The sequence below is a fragment of the Leuresthes tenuis genome, unplaced genomic scaffold (genome assembly GCF_036924035.1).
Source record: "Leuresthes tenuis unplaced genomic scaffold, fLeuTen1.0.hap1 SCAF_12, whole genome shotgun sequence".
Lineage (NCBI taxonomy): Eukaryota > Metazoa > Chordata > Actinopteri > Atheriniformes > Atherinopsidae > Leuresthes > Leuresthes tenuis.
This window is the reverse complement of record NW_027325366.1, coordinates 8,634,260-8,656,658: the sequence shown is the minus strand read 5'-3', so window position 1 is coordinate 8,656,658 and position 22,399 is coordinate 8,634,260. Positions and strand designations below refer to the sequence as shown.

At 38.5% G+C, this 22,399-nt stretch overlaps 1 protein-coding gene across 1 annotated transcript in view; it reads right to left on the bottom strand.

The window, feature by feature from the left end:
- Positions 1 to 1,358: 1,358 nt before the first annotated feature.
- The window catches only part of mlphb (melanophilin b), a 69,152-nt gene continuing 48,111 nt past the window's right edge, over positions 1,359 to 22,399 (bottom strand). The window contains exons 10-16 of the mRNA XM_072397620.1: positions 18,352 to 18,435; positions 12,216 to 12,506; positions 4,564 to 4,713; positions 4,401 to 4,469; positions 3,953 to 4,001; positions 2,432 to 2,526; positions 1,359 to 1,471 (exon numbers count right to left, since the gene is read on the bottom strand). Coding sequence (XP_072253721.1) covers positions 1,445 to 1,471; positions 2,432 to 2,526; positions 3,953 to 4,001; positions 4,401 to 4,469; positions 4,564 to 4,713; positions 12,216 to 12,506; positions 18,352 to 18,435 — 765 coding nt within the window. The 3' untranslated portion in view covers positions 1,359 to 1,444. The remainder of the gene's footprint in view (positions 1,472 to 2,431; positions 2,527 to 3,952; positions 4,002 to 4,400; positions 4,470 to 4,563; positions 4,714 to 12,215; positions 12,507 to 18,351; positions 18,436 to 22,399) is intronic.

The window sequence follows — 22,399 nt, the reverse complement described above, 5'->3', positions numbered from 1 at the left end:
ATGTCACTCTTCTGTTCACTCAGCTACCCTGGCTACCTTTAGCTGCTTGCATCAAATCAAATCACTAATGCTAGGCCACAAAGAGATTTCCACATCTTCTCCCACCTACCTCAGTGCTCTTATACAGACCGTGTTACCCCTTGGCTGGCTAAATCAGGCTCCAATCCAAAGAACTGCACAACTGACCCTCCTAGTCAGTCCTCATCGTGTCAGCTGGTTTCTGTTGGAAGAAGTCCAAAAGGTCATTTGTTACCTCCAGTTTCTGCAGAGCGCTGGTTTCTCGCCCTTAACAGACCCAGAGGGCACGACCAACTTCCAAAAAGCCTCAATATTTGCCGTGTCCACTTTTTGGCCATATGTGGTGAAGGTGGAGGTAGGACCCGGACGCAGATATTTCAAAGAAAAACTCTTGATTTATTTAAAAACAGAACAACACAAAGCACGACTGAGCCGGAATACAAAAAACCTAAAATGTCACTATGAAAAACTTACAAAAAAACCCCAAAACATGACAAAACAAAACGTGGCTATGACTGTAAAAACTTGATAAACTTGACATGGACAAAACCTGACAAAGATAGACCTGAAACACAAATGACGGTGAGGATCTGGCAGTGGGCATGAGAAAACCTGGAAACTAAATACTGAGGAGGGGGATTAGTGATTCAGGGCAGCTGACGGGAGAAACACAGATGACGTAAGTGAAGCTGATGGCAGGGCAAGAGAAACTAAGGAAAACATAGCAAAACTAAAGACTAAACCAGGAACTTAAAACCTAAAAAAACAAACAAACATGACAGTGATATGTTCAAATAGCTTTTAATGGAATATTTAATTGTACTTTCAGAAGTTGAAACAGAAAATTATTGATTACATGGCATGATTCACAAATCTAATATAAATATAATTAGAACTTGAACCTCAATACAGTGTACATAGAAATAAAAAAAAATCTATATGCCTTTAAGGATTTCAATCAAATATTAGACCTGCTTTTCTCACTCAACATCATTCTAATTATACTAGGTCAATTTAAACATCTCACATTGTAAGACTAGTTGTAAATAAAGATATGAAAAAAAAAATGTTATTGCACTGGTTGAAACAAATGTTTTAATTTATATCATAACATGTTTAAATAACCTGTTAGGTAAATACTTTTACTTACATGTTAATGTCTGCAAATCACAAGTTCACCACTAGCTCTATCAGAATGAGTGCATATCATGTATAGTGTATACTATGGATCTTGCACAGTAAATTGTAACGAAAGCACACTTTTTTCAATTCTTTATATAAACTGAAACAGTTCCAGCGTTTTTGATTCTTTGACAATAATCTATGAGTAGACATTGTCTTGAGTCTTCCAGTGTGTTTCAAATTGTTTACTCCATATATGTGGTGATGAAAAAAAGTCCTCATCACACAATACTTAGCCTCCTCCTTATGAGCCCTGTGTCATTACTGGTTTCTGCAAGAAGAGAGAGAGAGAAACAGACAGGAAAAATAATTCAATTCCATTTGATGCTCTGACTGGGTCAATAAAATCACTGTTCCATATAATGCGCATGCTAACAATTACAAATCTGTGAGTCATCATGTCGCTTTTGTAGATTACTTTGGCAGAAGAAAAGTAGCAAGAAATTAACAATATTATCATGGGACATTATGGAACAAATTACAATTTCAGTGTTTATTTTTTCCTATCTTGTGTCATATGTCCTACCTTACTTTTAAAAGGTTGCAAATATGAGGATAATTCTGTCAAGGTGAGCAGATGGAGATGTGACAGGATGCATCAAATATGCGTACCTGTGCTCATGTCTAGAGTACAGGTACGCACATTTGAAGCATCCTGTCACTGTACTAGATCTTAATGAGTTATATGGTACAAAATGGAGGAGTAGTGCTGTGTAAAAGCATACATTACATGAAAATAACAATATGCAGGTTTAGATTTTGCTTTTAGATTTAGTTTTTACCTTTCTTAAACACGATTTAACAAATAGTTAAGATTACTAGTATTGGGTAATTTCCCGAATTCAACACAACATCTATATTGACATTATGCCACAGCAAAAGCTTTATTGGAAACCAATCATTAGGAGATCCATCGCAAAAAGAAGTCAAAGCCTTGTTTGAGCAATGAATGAAGAGTTCATTTATAATTTTGACAACGGACATTTTGGGAAATGATGCCTACACCCACTGCTTCCCATTTCTATGCTAAAGCAGATGCAATTTGCCTGGTATTATTCACAAAACATAAACCCATCTTTAGCCTCTTTAATCTGGAATAAATCTTCTCATACATTGCTATAAATATGTTTGCCAAAATACAATTTGTTTTTCATTTTGATTAATTATTTTCCCAAGTGATAGTTCTGTAATTTTGGAAGTGAACTACCAGCACCGCAGAGTGGGTTCATACCGCACAGGTAGCCCCCGTCTTGGGCTTTGCCACTGGGTTCATTTGTGTCAGGGAGCCCCTGTAGAGGGAGTTTCTTACAAACCCGTCCACCTGGTCTGGAAATATACAGCAACTGCCTCATTAATGCATGTTCTATATTTTCTATATTCTATATTTTCAAAGCATAGTTAGGAAATCAAATTGCAGTTCCCTTCGTAAAAAAAAATTAAGAAAGTGGCAATAAACTTAACAGGAGACTATCTTTGGGAAACTGAATTGACACATTATGTCCTCAATAACTGCTGTTTAAGAGATAATGAACAAGTCCACAAGTGTGACTTAAAATTGCCTTTTCACTGGCTGACATGAGCAATTGTTTACACTGTGCACACATTTATCATGCAAGTCCATAGTCTAATTTAATAATTGGTTCTTACACATTTCATTGTAATTTATACCAAGGTACATATAATTATTGTGCAGTTTTATTAACTCAGGAGAAATGGGACAAAATATAGATTTAAAAGGCACGATTTTTAAAAAATGGCAAAGAAACTGAGAAATGAGAACTGATGTATCAAGATCTGCTGCTGAAATATAGATTAGGTTTAAGGTTTAAGACACAGATGAAATGAGAATGACTTTTGAAAGACCAGATGAATAGGCCAGTGGCCAGATCACTGTTGGAGTAAAGAAATCATCAATCGTCAATCGTCTTTTCTCAAGTCACGGTACATGAAGAAGTCTGGAGCATTTTAGAGGTTTATTATTTGCAGGACAGTGCCCAATCATATATCTCAAAGGCCACAGAGATAACTGAATAATCATCTTGCCACCTGTGTCACCAGATTTTAATCTTGGCTAGAACTAGTAGGTTCTTCTCAAACATGAGATTTATGAGGGATGAGATTGCATCTTTTTGAACAGCATTTGGGAGGTTGTAACTGTTGCTTTAATGAAAGTTTATCATAAACAAATCAAAAAATTCACAGGCTCCACTGATAGATGAATTATGACTGTTGTTGAAAAGAACAGTGAATAATAGTGAAAAATAACGGTGAATATTTCTGTAAGGCCAAATGTTGGTCTATTTCTGTTGGGGAATATTCTTTCTATAATTTAGTTGCCCAAGAACTTGAAACACTAATAACTGCTCAATAACTGTACTCACTTATAAATTCCCCATAGGAAAGAAAACCTCACTTCTCCTCTGTTAAATTTTCAAGTTTGAGATTTAATAACAATTAGCATTAACTGAGGGGATTGTATTTCTTCAACAATAAAATTGATTTTGAAGAATACAGTTTGCCCAATAATCATGGACTCAGTATTAAGTTTAAGTTGCCTGTGGTATCGCTCCCTGAAGAAAATCTGAGTCTGTTCTCTCCAGCAGGGAAAATTAAAGCCATAGCATAATAGGACACAGTGTTCACCAGTTCATAAAGTAGATCATCATGTTCCCTAAGTTTAACAAGGTTAAGATGTTGAGTCACTTGGGAGGCTCTAGGGAGCAAGCTCAAGGGAAGCAGTGTTGGTTCTTACTTGTGGGAAAGTTGTGGGAGAGTCTTCTTTCTTGGATTGGAATAGCTGACTGTTGATTGCCAAAGCAGCAAACAAATAGAAAGACAAAAAAGTTTAAATGTCAGAATAAGGGAAAACATATGATCAGTTAGCTTCTTTTGGCACTTTGTTACAAACATTTATGAAAGGCAGACCAGCTCAGAAAAGATGAATGATCTTAATTATGGTTGTTAATAAGAGAGGGTAGGGCCATAAAATGAGTGCCATGTTTAAGACTATGTTCCAATCCTTTTGAATGAATGTGCCAACAGAATCCCTTTGGCTCCGTGTATATCCCCAGTAAAAATATTGTTTGCCTTTTACACACAATACATATCTAACTACCAAGCAAATATTTGATATAATCATTTCAGTCAGTGCCATTCAGACAGAACTGACTGAAATTTAAGCATAAATTGAATGATTTTACCCTTCTTCTTTTATCCCCGGGTGTGCCAGCAGCGTTCAGAGCAGCAATCCTGTTCTCTATGTAAAACACCTTGAAAGAAAACAGAAGAAAGGACAGGATATATATATATATATATATATATATATATACATATATACACATTTATCTATTAATTTATTCTTACCTCACTTTGAGCATTTTGAACATTGGCAGCTGCTTCAGCTACCTTGTCTTCCAGTTCAACAAGTAAGGCTGTTGAACCTTTGAAGCTTGCCGTTGACGTTTCCTGTGGAGGGTGCTCCTTCCTACCCAAAATTTCTAATGGATAATCCCTCTGCAAAAAAAGTAAGTTAGAGTTCAAAGCCAGATAAATACATCCATGCGAGTGCTTAATGTATGTAATTGCTAATGTGTAAAAAAAGGAGGCCAATTCCTTTCAATGCTTTTGCCACAATGAAGAAGACCGATGTAAGCATGAAAACTATTTAGGACAGGTGAGATAAATCTATTTTTATCTGTTTATTTTACTAAAGTCAGGCAGAAATAAGCTTATGACATATCTATGTTTATTATTTGGTTTCTTTTATTCTTGCCCATTACAGTTTCCACACTGCAAAGAGAAATCACTTCTAGTAGTCATTTGGTGAAAATTCATAAAATACAGGTAATTTGATATGAGGGGCTTCCAGTGAAGATATCAGCAACACAGAATTGATATATAATCCAATAGTTTTTAAGAAGAGTGGACTGATAAGTTTAGTTTAAAATAATGAAATGTCTTAGTCCTTCATATTATTGCCACTGTTAGCTTTGTTTTGATATGTATTTTAGATAAGGAAAAGACACAGATGCAGAACTCAAACACTGAGACAAGACATAAAACACAAATGCTTTCAGAGGCAGTCCTGACCTGGCAACATTCAACAAAAGTTAATTTACAAACCCTAAAAGTTTGGGATGCCATGAAATGTAGGAAAAAAAGTTTTAATGATTATATACATCAAAACACAAAAAATTGTATTTCAAATGTTGAAAGTGACATTTTAGTAGTTTATGAAAAACAGTAGCTCATCTTGCATTTGATGGCAGCAACTGAATTATTAAAAATGGTGCAGCATCCCCTCTTCTTTTAACAATAGTCCACAAATGTCTGGGAACCGAGGATACCAGTTGCTGGACCTCTGGCATGGGAAGATTTTCCCCATTCTTATCTGATATAAGATTCTACCAGCCTAACAGTATTTTGTGATAGACCCAGTGTTTTCAATTGGTGAAAGATCTGGAATGCAGAATGGTCAGTTCAGTTCAGCACTTCAGAATTTCACTATGAAGTCATGCTGTTGCAAAATGTTGTATATTACTTTTACTTTTTTACTGTTATTTTTGTATTGCTCCATTCAATTTGATCTCTGTTCTGTGTTTTACTCAGAATTGAATTGTATTGACAAAACCACCATGTTCTCTCTTTGCATATGACAATAAATCTCTTGAATCTTGAACCTACTGTTCCTGTTGTGACATGTGGTTAAGCATTACCTTGAAATAGTCAAGGACTTTCCTGAAAATACATCTGGATAGTACCTTGTGTTGTTCTAAAACTTGTGTGTATATATATATATATATATATATATATATATATACATATATATATATCTTTCAGCCTTGATAGTGTATTTCCAAGTGTACAAGTTGCCAGTTTTATTGACAATAATGCTTCCATGATTCCAAAAAATTATCTTATTTGTTGATTTGTCTGAATCACAGAACAGTTTTCCAGACGGATGGTGGTGTTTGTGCATTATGTTTACATATGGTTAGAACTTTTACCTGCCTTTAAAGCTTTAATCTGCTTTGTGGACAGTACAGTAAAGTGTTTTCACAAGCAATAATTTATGGAAGTATTTTTGTAAAGAACAATTCGTTGATTGGGTATTTGACAAAGCTGCATTACACTTACCTTAAAGCTGTACAAAAAAGTTGCTATGGTGTATATCTGATCAACAGAAAATTACTTTTTTGAAGGATCAAATTAAAATTCAGAATTTGTCAGAAGTTGATGACAGGCAAACTCTTACTGACTGTTTCATAAAAGATAGTCAAACTGCTTGTACAGGTGTTTCATACAGTTGAAATGGGTGCATGTGTGTGGTGCTCTCTCTTTTCCAGGTCCCAGCTGTTGCTCGTTTTCCCCAGTCTCCACCTGGGCATACTGAGTGATCAGGCCTAAAACATTATAAAGGTTAGGCAGGGTGCTTTTTCCTCGGGAGGAGGAGTAGAAAGGAGAGCAATGTGACATTTGGTGTTTGAGGCTGGCCCAGCCCAAGGTGTGGAGAAAGCCCTTTGGTGTCTTTGGTAACAGTTTGGTGAGTTTGGGGAACATTGTGAAGTTTGTTGCAATCTGTGTGTGTGTGTTGTGGCAGCAGAAGTTGTGAGGAGGTTAGTGAACTTCTGGGTTAGTTCTGGGTTGTGACTCTTCTTATTGGTTCTTGTGAAAATAGTGGTGTGGCCACCTCTTTATGTTAACTCCATTTATGATAAATGCTTATTACTTTTACCATACTTTTGTCTGATTTCCTTCATTCTTCCTGGCTATATACATTGTTGCTTCCCACCCTCTCCCCTAGACCTTAATGGTGGAGACGTAACAATTTGGGGTCTTGTCCGGGATGTTTGAAGGGAATTGAAGTGGCTGTTTATGGATTTTGGCTTGGGGGCTATGTATTGTTTGATTTCAATCTATGTTGGACGTTCTCCCCAGTTAGCACAGGTGAGTGTCTATCTGAGTTAATTCTCTTCCATCAGGCACTTTTTAAAATTATTTTGCCTTTGTTATTTTTGGAGTAACCATGGATGGGGATTAGGTCCTTGTTGGGGGTAGGCTTTTCAGGGCTTAGGCCACTGAAAGTTTGCCTTTAAAGTTGCCTTGAGCCTGGTATGCTCCAGAAGATAAGTAAATGATCTGGTCAGGTAGGCCTGTGGGGTGATGATTATATGTATGATTATACATTGTTGGCTTCAGTGCTATGAATTAATGCTAGAGTGACTAGCTTGTGTGTTTCCTGCTGTTTGTTTTTCTTATTCTGCTTGTAATGGCTACATTTGAAAAAGGTCAGTTTGTAGCAAATCCATCGCTATTCCAGCTGGATGCTTATAGAAAGAAGGATTTGAATGAGGTGGCATCATTTTTTGGGATTAGTGTTTCTACAGGCCGACGTAAAGCTGAGCTGAGATCTGCTGTAATGTCTGGCTTGGTGGAGAAGGGGATTATTAACTTGTCAGTGTCTTCCAGTTCACCTGGTATGGCTAAGGATGATGTGGCATCTCCAACTGTAGCACCAGTTGGGTCAACTCTATTGCTCAGAGACCGCATGGGGGCAGGCCAATGACACTACCACAATTTGATCCACTCTCGGTAGAGTCCTCAGAAGGTTCTAAGCAGGATGCTAGGCTAAAAGTCCGTTTGGCACGTCTCCAGTTGGAAAAAGGAGGAACATGACAGGTAGTTCCACCTGGAAAACGAGTTGGAACTAAGGCGTTTGGAGGCAGAGTTAGCCAGAGCAAGGGAAGTTGAGTTGAAAAAGGTGGAAGCAGGAACTACTATTAAGCTGCGACAGTTGGAAGTCCAATAGGGTTTCATTAATGTGGTGGCTTCTGTTCTTCAGCCGGCATCAAACGTTTGATGTAAGTAAGAATAGTCGGTTAGTCCTGGAGTTTTGTGACACTGAGGTGGACACATATTTTGAGTCATTTGAACGGATGGCTACAACATTACATTGGCCACAGATGCATTGGTCATTCTGCTGCAATGCAAACTTGTAGGTAAGGCTCAGGAAGTTTGTTCATCACTGTCAGCTGAGGACAATCTGGACTATGATAAGCTGAAAAGTGCTATTCTTCTGGCCTATGAACTGGTTCCGGAGGCTTATAGGCAGCATTTCTGGGGTTTGCAAAGAGCACAGGGTCAATCCTACTTTGATTTTGCGAGGGAGAAGGTACCCTTTCTGATCGGTGGTGTATGGCCTGTAAGGCTACCAATATGGCCTCAGTATGGGAATTGTTGGTTGTAGAAGAATTAAAGAACTGCGTTTCAGAGCGCATCACAATATATCTTAATGAGCAGAAGGTCTTCTCACTCCAGTACGCTGCAACACTGGCTGATGAGTTTGCCCTAATCCATAAAACCAGCATCATTAAGCATGACCAACGTGTTTTCCCAGAAAGGTCTAGCAATGTGCTAGCAGTGCAGAACCAAAAGGGTCGGACATTTGTGTCTAGTCCCAAGACAAAGATAAAGTGCTTCTTTTGCTTCAGGTCTGGTCATTGTGAGGCATATAAATAGTAACAGTCAGTTTCAGTGCCACATAAGTAAAAATGGGTTGGGCTGATTAAAACTGTACTTCATGATGACAGAACCTCCAGCCCCGAGACTGGATTAATGTTTATCTCCGGATTTAAGCCCTTCATTTTTAAGAGACAGTGTCTCTCACTGGTAGGCCTGAAAATTAGCATACAGTGACTATTCTACGTGATACCGGTGTCTCAGGGTCCCTCATTCTGGCTAATGTGTTAACCTTTGATGAAAGAACAGCTTGTGACACTAGCACTATGGTGATGGGAGTAGTGAGGAGCTTTGTGCCTGCTGCCCTCCATCGCATTTGGGTGTGGAGAGATTTGATAAATGGTGTTTTCCCTGTAGCTGTGAGACCGTGTTTCCCCATTAATGGTGTGGACTTTATTATGGGAAATGACATAGGAGATGGGAAGGGTTATCGTACTCCTGAGGTTACCAAAACCCCTGTTACAGGACCTGAGTTGGATGTCCTGGACCAGCAGCACCCCGATGTGTTTCCTGTAAGCGTTCTGACTCGATCACATGCCCATAAAAAGGGTAAGGCTGTTGACTTGTCAGAGTCAGAGATGGGTTCTATCTTGGGGGAGGATGTGATACCTTGTATTGATGAAGTGGATAATAGTGCCGTACATCAGGCTCCAAATGTGGTTGAGCCAGGTACTGAGTATGGAACTTCCCCTTTACTCACTCGGGAGGCACTCATTAGCACTAAGGAAAGGAATCCATCATTAGCCAAATGTTTTGTTGCCGCAACTGAGGTTGATGGTTCCACCGAGAATAAGAAGCAATAATTTTTTATTGAAAATAGTTTGTTGATACTCCGGTGGGCTCCAAGACTAGAAAAAGAGAGGAATACAGTTCATCAGATAGTGGTATGTCCTGCATACACCAGAAGGTAGGAGGAAACCCCACCTATGTCACATTTACATGTTTAAACCCTACCATATCAGATAGCTAAGTGTAGATTCCAAAGATGATGATGGTTTGTGTACCCCTTATCATGAACAGCAGTCTAAACGGTTATCAAATTCAGATTTTTTAGCTATGGCAGAGATGCACTTGTTTTATCTTCCTTCTCGTCAACGTGGAGAAGTACTTCACTTGTTACACTTCTACTCATCTCTATTAGATGATGTACCTTCCCGTACCAGTGTCTGTGAGCATAACATTGATGTTGGCAACGCAGCACCAAGCAAGCAAGATCATTCAGCATGCTTAACGTTGCCCTATCGCAAAACAAGATTTGATGAAAAAAGAGGTTAAGAACTTGGTAAATGGTTTAGCTCCACCCAGTTGTAGCCCCTGGAGCTCAACATGCTTACTCACTTCTAAGTCTGATGGTACTCCCCATTTCTGCACAGACTATCGGAAGGTTAATGCTGTAACTGTCTCTGACACTTTTCCGCTTCCTCGTCTGGAGGATTGCATTGACAGTATAGGGCCTGCAAAATTCATTACTATGTTGGACCTCCTTAAGGGTTACTGGCAGGTCCCTTTGACCCCAAGAGTGTGTGAGATTTCTGTATTTGTCACTCCTGACCACTTTATGCAATATACTGTGATGGCATTTGGCATGAACGATGCCCCTGCAACATTTTGGTTTTTGGGGATGTGTCTTTCTTGTGTCTTTCTCTCTCTCTCCAACTGCCTTCCCCCTTAAAATGCTTCTCCCGTCAGCTCTTTCAAGCATAAAGCGTAGTTTATACTTCTCCGTCATTTCGTTGACGTGGACCCCTATGCTGTAGCCTGACGTGCACCTCCAAAAAATTCTAATTATACGTCGCGTAGACTCTGGCCATAAGGGCTGTGATTGGTCCGCTCAGAACGTGATTTCCGGCTGTTGCTTTTTCCGGTCTTACTGGCTGTATATGGCAAAGAAGCTTGTCAAATCGGCCCATTGACATTCGAAAGTATCGAAAGTGCATTTGTTCATCCAGGTCCCTCAGTGAGTGAACCAGTGTTGCAAATTCCCTCATTCCCAGCCTCAACCGGTCGTAGAGACTACCTCCGCAAATGTCTTCTCTGTCGCCTGCGCTTCAACATTTGCAATATAAGCATTTGTTTTTCAATATTGATGAGCTACAACAGCAAATACAGCTGCTCCATCTCGGTTGCCATTGTTTACTGTTGTTAACTCTGACCGAAAGAAAAAGCAAGGATTGGCTATAACCCCTAAAACCACACAAACACACAGCCACACCTCCCTACCGGCATGGTGAATTGCAGAGCAACGTGTTCCCTTGACGAGGATTCGAAGTTCTGTCGAATGCACAATCACATCGTCACATCGACGCCGTCGACATTATGCATAAGAGCGTCCTTTTCCGGTTCCGCGAGCATCATTATCACGCCACAATTTTCGGGTTGTCACAGTATGTGTGTGTTGTTGCAGCAGAAGCAGTGAGGAGGTTGCTGCTTATCAGTGAGTAGTGTGGGCCTATAGGCCACAGAAGGGATTTTTTTTCTCTTGGTTTTTCGTATGTTTTTCTCCCCCCTTCATATAGGTCGGTTCTGCATTGACAGTGCATTCTGCATCGGTTCTGTGTTGTGACTCTTCTTGTTGGTTCTTGTGAAAATAGTGGCGTGGCCACCTCTTTATTTTCAATTTCCTATGAACAAGAAAGTGTCTTATTTTAAAAGGACTCCAACTAATTGTAAAATTTAGCAATTGGCAATGTTTAAAAAGTAAGAAAAAAAAGTAAGCAATCTAACAATGTAAACCGGATAACGGCATTTAAAGGTGAAAGGTTTCAGCATAGCATCAGTCAAAAGTGGCAACAAGATGATATATATATATATATAAAGAATTTGAAAGGTTCTTTTTGTATGTAAACTAAACTGTGATGCAATAAGCTAGTAGAAGTAACGTCATACGAAAATGTAATGTTGTCTTTTGTGTTTATTCTTTGTTTAGCTTGTTGGTAACGTTTATGTTGGTGTTGAGGAGCATTCAGATAAGATAAACCACTCTATAAATCAGTAAGGCCTTGTTATTCGACTGGATGCTACATGCCAGATTAAACATATACTCCATAATTTTGGTCCTTAGTTTATTTTCCTGCTATGACAAGCGACTCTCATATGCGAATTGGGAGAGAGTATGGAGATTGAACAGATCTGTGATACAGTGACATAAAAAAGCACTGTAACTTAATCAGAAAAAAAAATTCTCAAAAAAAATAATCAGGCACCTTAGCACAGCAACTAAAAAGACGTTATTTTTCTATTCCACTCTCTGTGTCAGAAAATGTGGGAGACATGGTGTTAAAGGTAAAATAAACACAAAGGCTGAGCGACTTCATTTATGAATCAGGAGGTGGTGTGGAATTTCATGAGCCTTGCTGTTTTAAGTGAGTTCAGATTAAGCTGAAGACCAGATGTTAACTATGTTTGCCTCCTTTTTGTCAGCAAACAAACTGACGCATGTATGTTTGATTACATGGTTTAGCTTTATATACATGTATGTCTACAAGAGACATCTTTACCTTCTGAGAATCACTTTGCAGAGGCATCTCATCCTCAAGTCTGGAGTTCGTAATGCTTGCTCTGGATGTGGGTCTGGTAGGTATTCTGGAGGGCTTGGGGTCCCCCTGTGAGCTGCTTTTCCATGCGGTGACCTCTGCGGAAGAGTATGGCCTGTTGGACTCATCTTCATCAGAAGTTAGGCTATGATCACTGATGTTGTCGGTCATCTTGTGCAGCTTCTGTCTGAGCTGCTGTTCTTCTAGATCCACTTCCTCCCACTGAGAAGGAGATGTACTGGGTGCAGTTGGAACCTGCTTGTCATTAGGAAAAGAGCAGAAATAACGTGTCTGAAAAAAATCTGAAAAGCCAGCAGTGAAATTTTTATTTTGGTTGCTTAGTAATTCGACAAGTAACCTGATTGAAATCTGCTTGAGTAAAAGCAGGCAGCATGGTTTCTTAGGGCTCAACACTTACTCAGATTCCTCTGAATGTTCCATTTTCTACCACAGTGTAGACACATCACAATGTGTTTTTTGAAAGCCTTTGACATTAAGCATGTAATTACAATATTACAATACAATATCTTTGGTTGGATTCTATGGGGATGTTTGTTGCATTTTATTACTGTTTTATCCTGTCAACTCTCTATTGTTTATTTGATTAATTTAAGCCTAAAAAAGTGTTACTAAGGACTAGGACGAAGTATTTTTCCATCAAAAACATTTTTCAACACTTATTTGTCAAGTACTCAATAATAATATAATACACTTTGATTTCTCGTTTGGTTTTTCCCACTGCAAACTGAACAAAGCTAGTCTACTACCATAAACCTTACCAAGCATGTCATCCTAAACAAGAACTAGCAGGCCTGACCACAAAGTCCAAGACCAATCAGTGTAAAGCTGTATCAAAGCATCAGAAAGTCTCCTGTTCTTATCGCATGCAGGATGTTATTTTTTTTTCTCAGAAACTAATAAAACATCTGTTATATTTAAACTGATTTATGTTGTTCTTTAGGGCTGCATGGTGGAGTGGTTGTTAGCACCGCCGCCTCGCAGTGAGAGGGTTCCTGGTTAAACTCTCGGCTGGGGCCCTTCTGTGTGGAGTTTGCATGTTCTCCCCATGTATGCATAGGTTCTCTCTGGGTACTCCGGCATCCTCCCACCGTCCAAAAACATGCATGTTAGGTTAATTGGTGTCTCTAAAATTGTCCTTAGAAGTGAGTGTGAGCATGTGTGTGGTTGCTTGTCTTGTTTGTCTCTGTGTGGCCCTGTGATAGACTGGCGACCTGTCCAGTGTGTACCCCACCTTTCGCCCGATGACTGCTGGGATAGGCTCTAGCCCCCCCATGACCCAACCAACGGGTATAGAAAATGGATGGATGTTGTGCTTTACACAATAGAGTTACACAATTAATTAAAAATTAAGTTGTTACTAAAAGCTTTGGTTATGTGATCATTAAGTGTTTTTTGGTTCAGGCTCTGATGATCCTGGTGTAGATTTCAGAGTTTTATTTCATAGTTTCTAATTAAAAACAGACACAAAACCCAGCCACCAAAGAGACACCAAAAGCGTGGAAAGAAGAAGAAGAAAGTTTCTCTCTGTTGTGAAATTGCCTTATTTTCACTTGATTTATTAGCAAAATTAATATTCTCCAAATTAGTTAATGATCTCAAACGCTAGTATGACATATTTTTTAATAAAGCAAGATGCTGATTTCATAAATTGCGGAGAAAATTTGTAGATATAGATTACAAATCTTAGAATGCCTTTGGACAGGGCTACCTTATTATTGACAAGTTCCTACCATTTAACTGAATTGTCTTGGATTTTCAACCAGATCCACCGATTACTTGTCATGCCGAGTATCAAACAACCAAGATGACCCAAGTATGAACTGAAGCTTTAACAGCTTCAACTCCTCTGGACAAGGTTTAGGAGTTTGTTTATGGGAATTTTTTATCATTCATCCAGAAGCGCAATTGTGATTTCATCCACTGATGTTGGATGGCCTGGCTCACGCTCTAATTCATCCCAAAGGTGTTCTATCGGGTTGAGGTCGGGACTCTGTGCAGGCCAGTCAAGTTCTTCCACACCAAACTCACTCATCCATGTCTTTATGGACCTTGCTTAGTGCAAACTGTTTCCAAAAAGTTGCGAGCATGAAATTGTCCAAAATCTCTTGGTATGCGGAAGCATTCAGAGTTCGTTTCACTTGAACTAAGGGGCCAATCCAGCTCCTGAAAAACAACCCCCCACCATAAAACCCCCTCCACCAAACTTTACACTTGGCACTATGTAGTCAGACAAGTACCTTTCGCCAAACCCAGACTTGTCCATCAGATTGCCAGATGGAGAAGCGTGATTCATCATTCCAGAGAACGCGTCTCCACTGCTCTAGAGTCCAATGGTGGGATGCTTTACACCACTGTATCTGACGCTTTGCAATGCACTTGGTGATGTATGGCTTGGATGCAGCTGCTCACCCATGGACACCAATTCCATGAAGCTCTCTACGCACTGTTCTTGAGCTAATCTAAAGGCCAGATGAAGTTTGGAGGTCTGTAGCAATTGACTCTGCAGAAAGTTGTGGACCTCAGCGCACTATGCACTCAGCATCCACTCTGTCATTTTACGTGGCCTACCACATTGTGGCTGAGTTGCTGTAGTTTCCAATTGCTTCCACTTTGTTATATTACCACTGACAGTTGACTGTGGAATATTTAGTAACGAGGAAATTTCATGACTGGACTCGTTGCACAGGTGGCATCCTATCACCGTACCACGCTGGAATTCACTGAGCTCCTGAGAGCGACCCATTCTTTCGTAAATGTTTGTAAAAGGAGTCTGCATGTCTAGGTGTTTGAATTTGTACATCTGTGGTCATGGAAGTGATTGGAAAAACTGCATTGAATTATTTGGATAGGTGAATAAATACTTTTGGCAATAGTGTATATCATCATTATGGAGTAAAGTTTTATGTAAAAAAAAAATCTAATAATCTAATCTAAATTCAAGTTCATGAGTAGGCTAGAAGAAAGATCACATACTTACAAGTTTATTATCATCCACGTATGTGTATGAATTAAAGCTTCATTGTTTGGTACTTTAGCGCAGTGACAGAAACTATTAACATAACACTATTATATTAACAGACTTTTTTATTACCTTATAAACACATTGTTGCTGCATTTGGAGACCACACTATAAGCAGTGAGACTGAACCAAACAGCAACATTTTATGGGTTAGTCCAGGCATGGGCAAACTATGGCCTGTGGGCAATGCTTTTAATCCGGTCCACCTAATTTAAACCTCAAACTGTATTATTAAATTGCATTATCGTTAAATTACATTCATTTTGACTTCTCTGCAATTATCGCATTTCTCCAAAAGACGGTGCACTCCGGCCACATTGACACTTGTTGGAGTGTGGTATTATGCTGCATTCAGATGCTTCTTGGATGATTCCAAATTACTTAAACTTTAGGTTATTTTGGCAAACTTGCTCTTTAATTAGGGTTAAATCCCAAGGTGGTGTTGATAAATAACTTTTCTGACACGTCTAGGTGACTTATGTAGACATGTTTGAGCTAAAAGTTGACAAAGCAAAGTTTTTTCAAATCACAAAAGATCATTTACCTGACATTTACTGTAGATGACAAATATGATACCTTGTCCGATGATACCTTGGAACTTTTCCAAACACTCACTCTCAACGTCACTTTTCACATTGTACATTGAGCCCTTCTGTAAAATGACTGGACTAAAGAAAAGAAAAGTGGACAGTGAGTGCCAAAGAATTTAATAAAGAGTGGACAACAAAATATTTTTTCACTGATGTCCAATCAAAGTCTACATATCTGATATGCCAGGAAACTGTTGCAGTTTTTAAAGAATACAACATCAGCCGTCACTTTGAAACAAGGCCTGCTAACTATGCTAGCAACAAGTCAATGCAAGAACGGGTGGCTGCTGCTGAGCAGTTCATGGCTAATTTACAGACTCAGCAAAAAAATTTTAGCCGACAAACTGCGATTCAAGAGTCCAGTACCAAGGCAAGTTTTTTTCTGGCATTCAAATTAGCAAAGGCTAGCAATCCTTTCTCAGAAGGCGAGTTTCGGAAAGACTGCATGATAGAGACAGCAGGTCTCTTATGTCCGGAGAGCAAAGGCAAGTTCGAAAAGACCAGTTTATCACAAAGGACAGTGATTCGCTGTGTGGAACTGATTGATGAAGATATTGCCAGCGGGTTAAACAAAAAGGCAGAGTCCTTTACGTTATATTAATCATCACTGGATGAAAGTAATGACAAATTTTTATCCGAGGAATTAACAAAGGTTTTGAGAAAACCCTGAAAGGAAAAACGAGTCAAAAATCTCTGTCATCGAGAGAATGAAACTACCTTGCAGTAAACTTGCCAATGTCACCACAGATGGATCGCCAAATTTAACTGAAAAAAAAACGTTGGGCGTTTCACCAGGGTAAGGTGAAAGAGGAAAACCTTGACCAGGATTTTATTTTCCTTCACTGCATCATTCATCAGGAATCTCTGTGTAAATCTGTATTGCAGCTTAATCATGTGGTGAATCCAGTGGTAAAACTTGTGAACTTTATACGAACAAGCGGAGTCATTAAGTTCCTGCAGGAGACCGATGTGGATCACCAGGACTTACTTTACCACTTAAGTTTGGGCAAAGTGTTTCAAAGAGTAGTGGAGCTTAAAGAGAAGATTAGTGCATTTTTGAAGTTAGTGGGGAAATCTGACAAATTTCCTGAGTTGAGTGACAAGAACTGGCTTTGTGACTTTGCATTTACTGTGGACAAATTTTCCCACATGAATTAGCTGAATGTAAAGCTACACAGGAAAGATCAGTTTCTGCACGACATGTACACAAATCTGAGACCCTTCAAATCCAAGCTGACTTTATTCTCTAGACAAATTTTAAACAAATCTTTTGCTAATTTTCCCACACAAGCCACGCAGAAAGAGGCCACCCAAAATAATGGGAAACCAACAACACTGTTCCCACTGACATTGAACGTAAGTTTCTCTGCTGTTATGAAATTAATGCATTTGTAATAAAAAATAAGACCATTAAGACTACCACTCAGCTTGCGGTCTCTTTTTTAGCAATTCCAAACTTTTGTTACGCTATAATAAAATCCATATTTTATAACAGCAGCATCATCTGGTACGACAAAATCCCGAATCAAGTAACTTAAATACAATGTCTGTGAAGCAGTTTTGACTATACTTGCATGTACGATTATTTCCCACTGAGAAAGTTAGAAGCTGCATGTCGTGAAAATTTACACAGTCCACGGAATTCCTGTGTCATGCATACTTCTGAGGCAAGGACAGTGGTCACTCGAATGAGCAGGTCAAACTAAGCATTGCTCAACCCAGTTATACATAGGACCATGCTGTGTTAGTGCTTTTAGACCACAGGCAATATAGACAGATGAATCAAAATAAAATAAGTATTTTGCGTTGTAATCCAGCACAGGGTGATTCCTTTAAAATATTATGTGTTCCTCAAAATTGTATATTTCAAAGTTGTTTCCACAAATAAAAATGGTTTACTGTTAGGTTTACTCTGACTCTGTTCAGCACTAATAATACTGAAGTAATGCAGTGTAGAGAAGCTAGGGATCAACTAATGACCTTCCTATTGACAGACAACTGCTCTTCCACTTGAGCTACAGCTTCCCCCAAGTAGTCAGACTTTGTTCCTGAAATGAGTTTACATAGAACACCTGACCTGATATTTTTGAGGGTGTAGGGAATCTGGAGATTCAATCTAGAATTCTTTATTTAAAGCACTAATAGGTGATTTTGCTCATGATATGCTTTGTAACACATAAAAACACATTGTAGACATGTTATTAAGGTTAAAAACTTAATTATTAGTGGAGGTACACTTTAACATGAATTTAACTTCCCCCATGCAAGGCTTGTCGCTGTCACAACACTGTTCACATTGTTTATAACATTATTATTGTATTATGTTACATACGTGAAAACATGCTCTTGCTAACTCAAGAAATGTTTTTCGTTTTCTTTCCCTTGTGGTGCACTTTCCAGAACCTCTCACTGCCACAGCTGGCAGAGACATATGATGGTGATTATTGGACAGCTGATGTCATGGATTTACCTCATCATTTGTTGCAGTGACCTTCTGCTCTAAGCGGTTAAGAAGGGTCTCAATGGCTGACATTCTTATGTTCAGCTCCGTAATCTAGAGAGTGATGTAAAAAACACAAAGAAAACAGTTAGATGACAAAGATTATATCACACAAGACACCAAAAATGTATAATGCAAACTTTCTTCAGTACAAGTTGGACAGTACACTGAAGACAGAAATATGTCTTTCAACTATAGATGGCCAGGTTATACTGTCATATGGTCTGATCAGTCTCAGCTTTTCTTCAGATAACCTCAATCTCAAATCAGATTTCACAGTGAGTTAACTGTTAAACTGAGAGGTCCCTGAAAGTCACTGAGAAGTGACTTAGATACAACAGTCCAGAAAACACATTTGGGCTTGAACTAAGAATAAAACAAAAGGAAAATCAAAAAAATTTAGTGCCATTTTTTTCACTATTTGAGTGCACATGAAAAAAACCCAAAACAGAATAGATAATTTTTCTTTTTCTTTTTAAACCACTGGGGTTCCATGGTGCAGAAACAATCATTTTCACATCAGGAAGTTAAGTACTCAGTCATCTGATGTATTGCTTATCTGTTGCCTAGATGACAGTCCCCGTTAGACTATGTCCAAATTCATCTCATTAAATCCCCTAATTACTAAGACTTCCAGACCCATACCCTGTTACTAACCCAAACCTCAGACACATAAATATAAGCATTAAAAGGAACAAACTTCTGTTGCTGTACGTGCTTCTTTACCATTTATGGCTAAAGTAAAGCTTGTTTATAGAAAAGCTCCTAGAGAAAAATGGAAAAAATCCTTTGTTTATATTAGAGCATCAACTGATGTAATTGTGAGATTTGGGCTTTTTAAAATATCTTATAGCAACAGCTTCCATCCAAATCACACCTTCTCGGGAATCATCAAATCCCAACTACTCCACTACTCATGTGTCTGCTCTCATGAAACAGACGAGGAGGAGGCCACCAAAACACTCTTCAAAGCCCTCAAACGCAGAGGCTACACACGACACTGTCTCATCGGTTAGTTTTATGTTTTTAGTTCTTGGTTTAGTCATTTGTTTTGAAAACATGGCAAAACTAAACCAAGACCTGAAAACATAACAAAACTAACTGATGTGACAGACACACACTAAGGAAGCCCAACAAACCCGAACCAAACAAACCCAGATTAGCAACCAAAACCAAGACCAACAAATCCTACCAATAATTGGCTACTTTTCACAATACACACTCAAAATGCACCAAGAACTTCCAAAAGCTCAATCCACAACTCCAAAACTTGAAATAATATCAGCCTTCAAAACAAACCCGAGCCTCAAGGGCCTCCTGGTCAGATCTAAGTTCACCTCCAACTGGGAAAAAGAAAGAGGGAACCCCAACGGAACAGAACCAACCATCCAGTCCAAAATCACACACAGCACCAAAAACGTGGTCTACCTCATCTGGTGCAAAAAGTGTAATAAACAATACATAGGAGAAAAAGGAAACTCCCTAACCACCAGACTGTATGCACACACACACACACACACACACACACAATATCCGCAAAACAGGAACTCGGAAACACCAATAGTTCATCAGTTCCAACAGCACGAGTTGGAAAACCTACGAGCCAGACCAATTCAACACAAACCAAAATGGACTTAAACAGATATGAGAAAACAGGAACTCTGCTGGATCCACCGCATGCAGAGTAGATTCCCAAACAGATTAAACGTGAGAATGAATGCAGAGAGAAATAATAAAGTAACCAATCGAACAACCAAGTACTTACCACCTTATAGCTCAATAGGGATACGGAACAAAGTACCTCTTAACAACAGTCTCAGATACCTCAACACAAACACGGAGATAATCAGGATACTTACCAGCAATGGACTTACCTTACTCTGGAATCGAAACAACACTGGGAAACGACTTTGTGACGATTGTTAGACTTATTTATGGGAGAAGGACTCTAGCAATATATATAGAGATACATTTCTTACGACTTGATGTATATATGGTTTGACATTTTATTATTATATTAACAAAACAAAAATTTACTTACTATACATAGAGAACACTCACAAGAACCTAAACTTTGTAGACTACATTTTACTATATTATTTTACTTTTAATACTAGTTGATCATTGTACTTTTAATATTTTCATCATTATCTTTCCCTTTATTTTTACTAAGCTTCAATGTTCCGAGAATTTTCTCGAAAAAATAAATAAAATAAAATGTCAACCTTCCTTACTCTTTTAAGATATTTTTTATTCTTTCATTATTTTACTATTTTTTGTTCAATATTTTCCCACATTAAGTTTTGCTATTAAGCCCTGGTCCTTAAGACAAATACCCACCGCCAAATCCATTGATCCGTTGATTCAAATCCAATAGAAGAGAAAACTTTAGTTAACATTTCCATAACGCAAAATTAGTTTTCACAAACTTTTGGTTGATAAACATTTTGCACCACAAATTAAATCCTATATACACCCACCCCATTCCAACTGCCCTAACCCTAAGGCCATAGGACCAGAGGCCTCATTCTAAAACCACCATTATATTCCTGAAAAATTAGAAATTAAGTTTAATAAATTCACAAAATATTTTCCACCAAACTTTGAACTCTCATAGCCCCCCCTTGCAGCACATAACGTGCATAAACACGGACCCTGTGTCTACCACACCCATATGCAAACACACAGCACATTATGAAGTGCTATATAAGCTATATGAAGTGTTTCCACGGCCTCTTGATTCACTTCTAAAGTGTTAATACATGCAGCATGACCAACCAGATCACAAGTTCAGCGTGATCTCCAAACTCCACAACAGCTATCGAGTGGCGGAGGGAGACCACTGACTAAATACTCCAAACCAAACCTCCGACACATAAATACAACTTAGATGTAACCTTGAGCTTACCAAGAAAAAAGTAAGACTTGAAACTAAACCAACCAGACAAAGGGGGAAAAAACAGAGCAATGTAGATCTGGAAAACAGAGATTGAGGAATACTAGAAAACAACAGTAACAGAAAAGATCTTAACAAACAGTGAACTTCACAAAACAATAAATATACTGAGGGGAACTAATGAGGAGGTGGCTGCAGCTGTGGCTGATTAAATGGACACAGGTGTGAAAGTGGAACCGAGGACCAAACTGGGTGTCTGAGGATACAAAGGATAAGGACAAGATCTAAACACAGTTTAAACAAACTACCAATTAAGAACACAAAGCAGAGAGTAAATCAAATAACTAAGAAATAAGTAAACCATAGAAGAGACTAGAAAACAAAAAAAAAGGTCAATCAAAACACAAAAAAACATTGATCATGACAAGTAGAAGCATATTTACCCTCTGTGCTTTAGGGGCGGTCCGAGCACAAGTCTGTACTTACACCATTTTACTGTAAAAATGCTTTAATTTATTTATAAAGTACATCTGATTGTTGCTGCATTTGGAAGGAGGTGGAAAATGAATTATTCTCACATTTCATTGAACTAATTATCAACATGAAGGTGTTGCTATTGCATGAAGTCTCAATCCATGGAAGACGTGTGCAAAAAAGTTAAATGATGTGCAAATACAGTATTCATTAAAAAAATCTAGAAAGTCCTTAGTTCAGCGTCAACCACACATTTTGCATATTAGAGGTCAGCTTTAGGGGATTTAGACTGACTAGGGTTTAGTGAACAAATCTTAGATACCAAATTTAATTGGTTAATCCTATCCACAACATTGAGTGTTGAGCTCTGGTGGGTCTGGAGTCTACTGAATGACCCACATTATTTTCAAGAGTTCCTTAGTTCCTTAGGATTATCCATGTATGTTCCGTTTTTTATAAAGGATTTTCTCGTATGTTGTTGCTGATCTGTATATTAAATATGTAAACAAACTGCAACTTCTCTCCCCCTATGTGGCCTGGCCCTATACAGTCTGTACTTGTTGACTCATCTCAAAGTCTTATGAAACAAACATGATTAAAATTTAACATTACTTGGGTCTATTTCTTAGCCTGAATGGTTTCCAAATC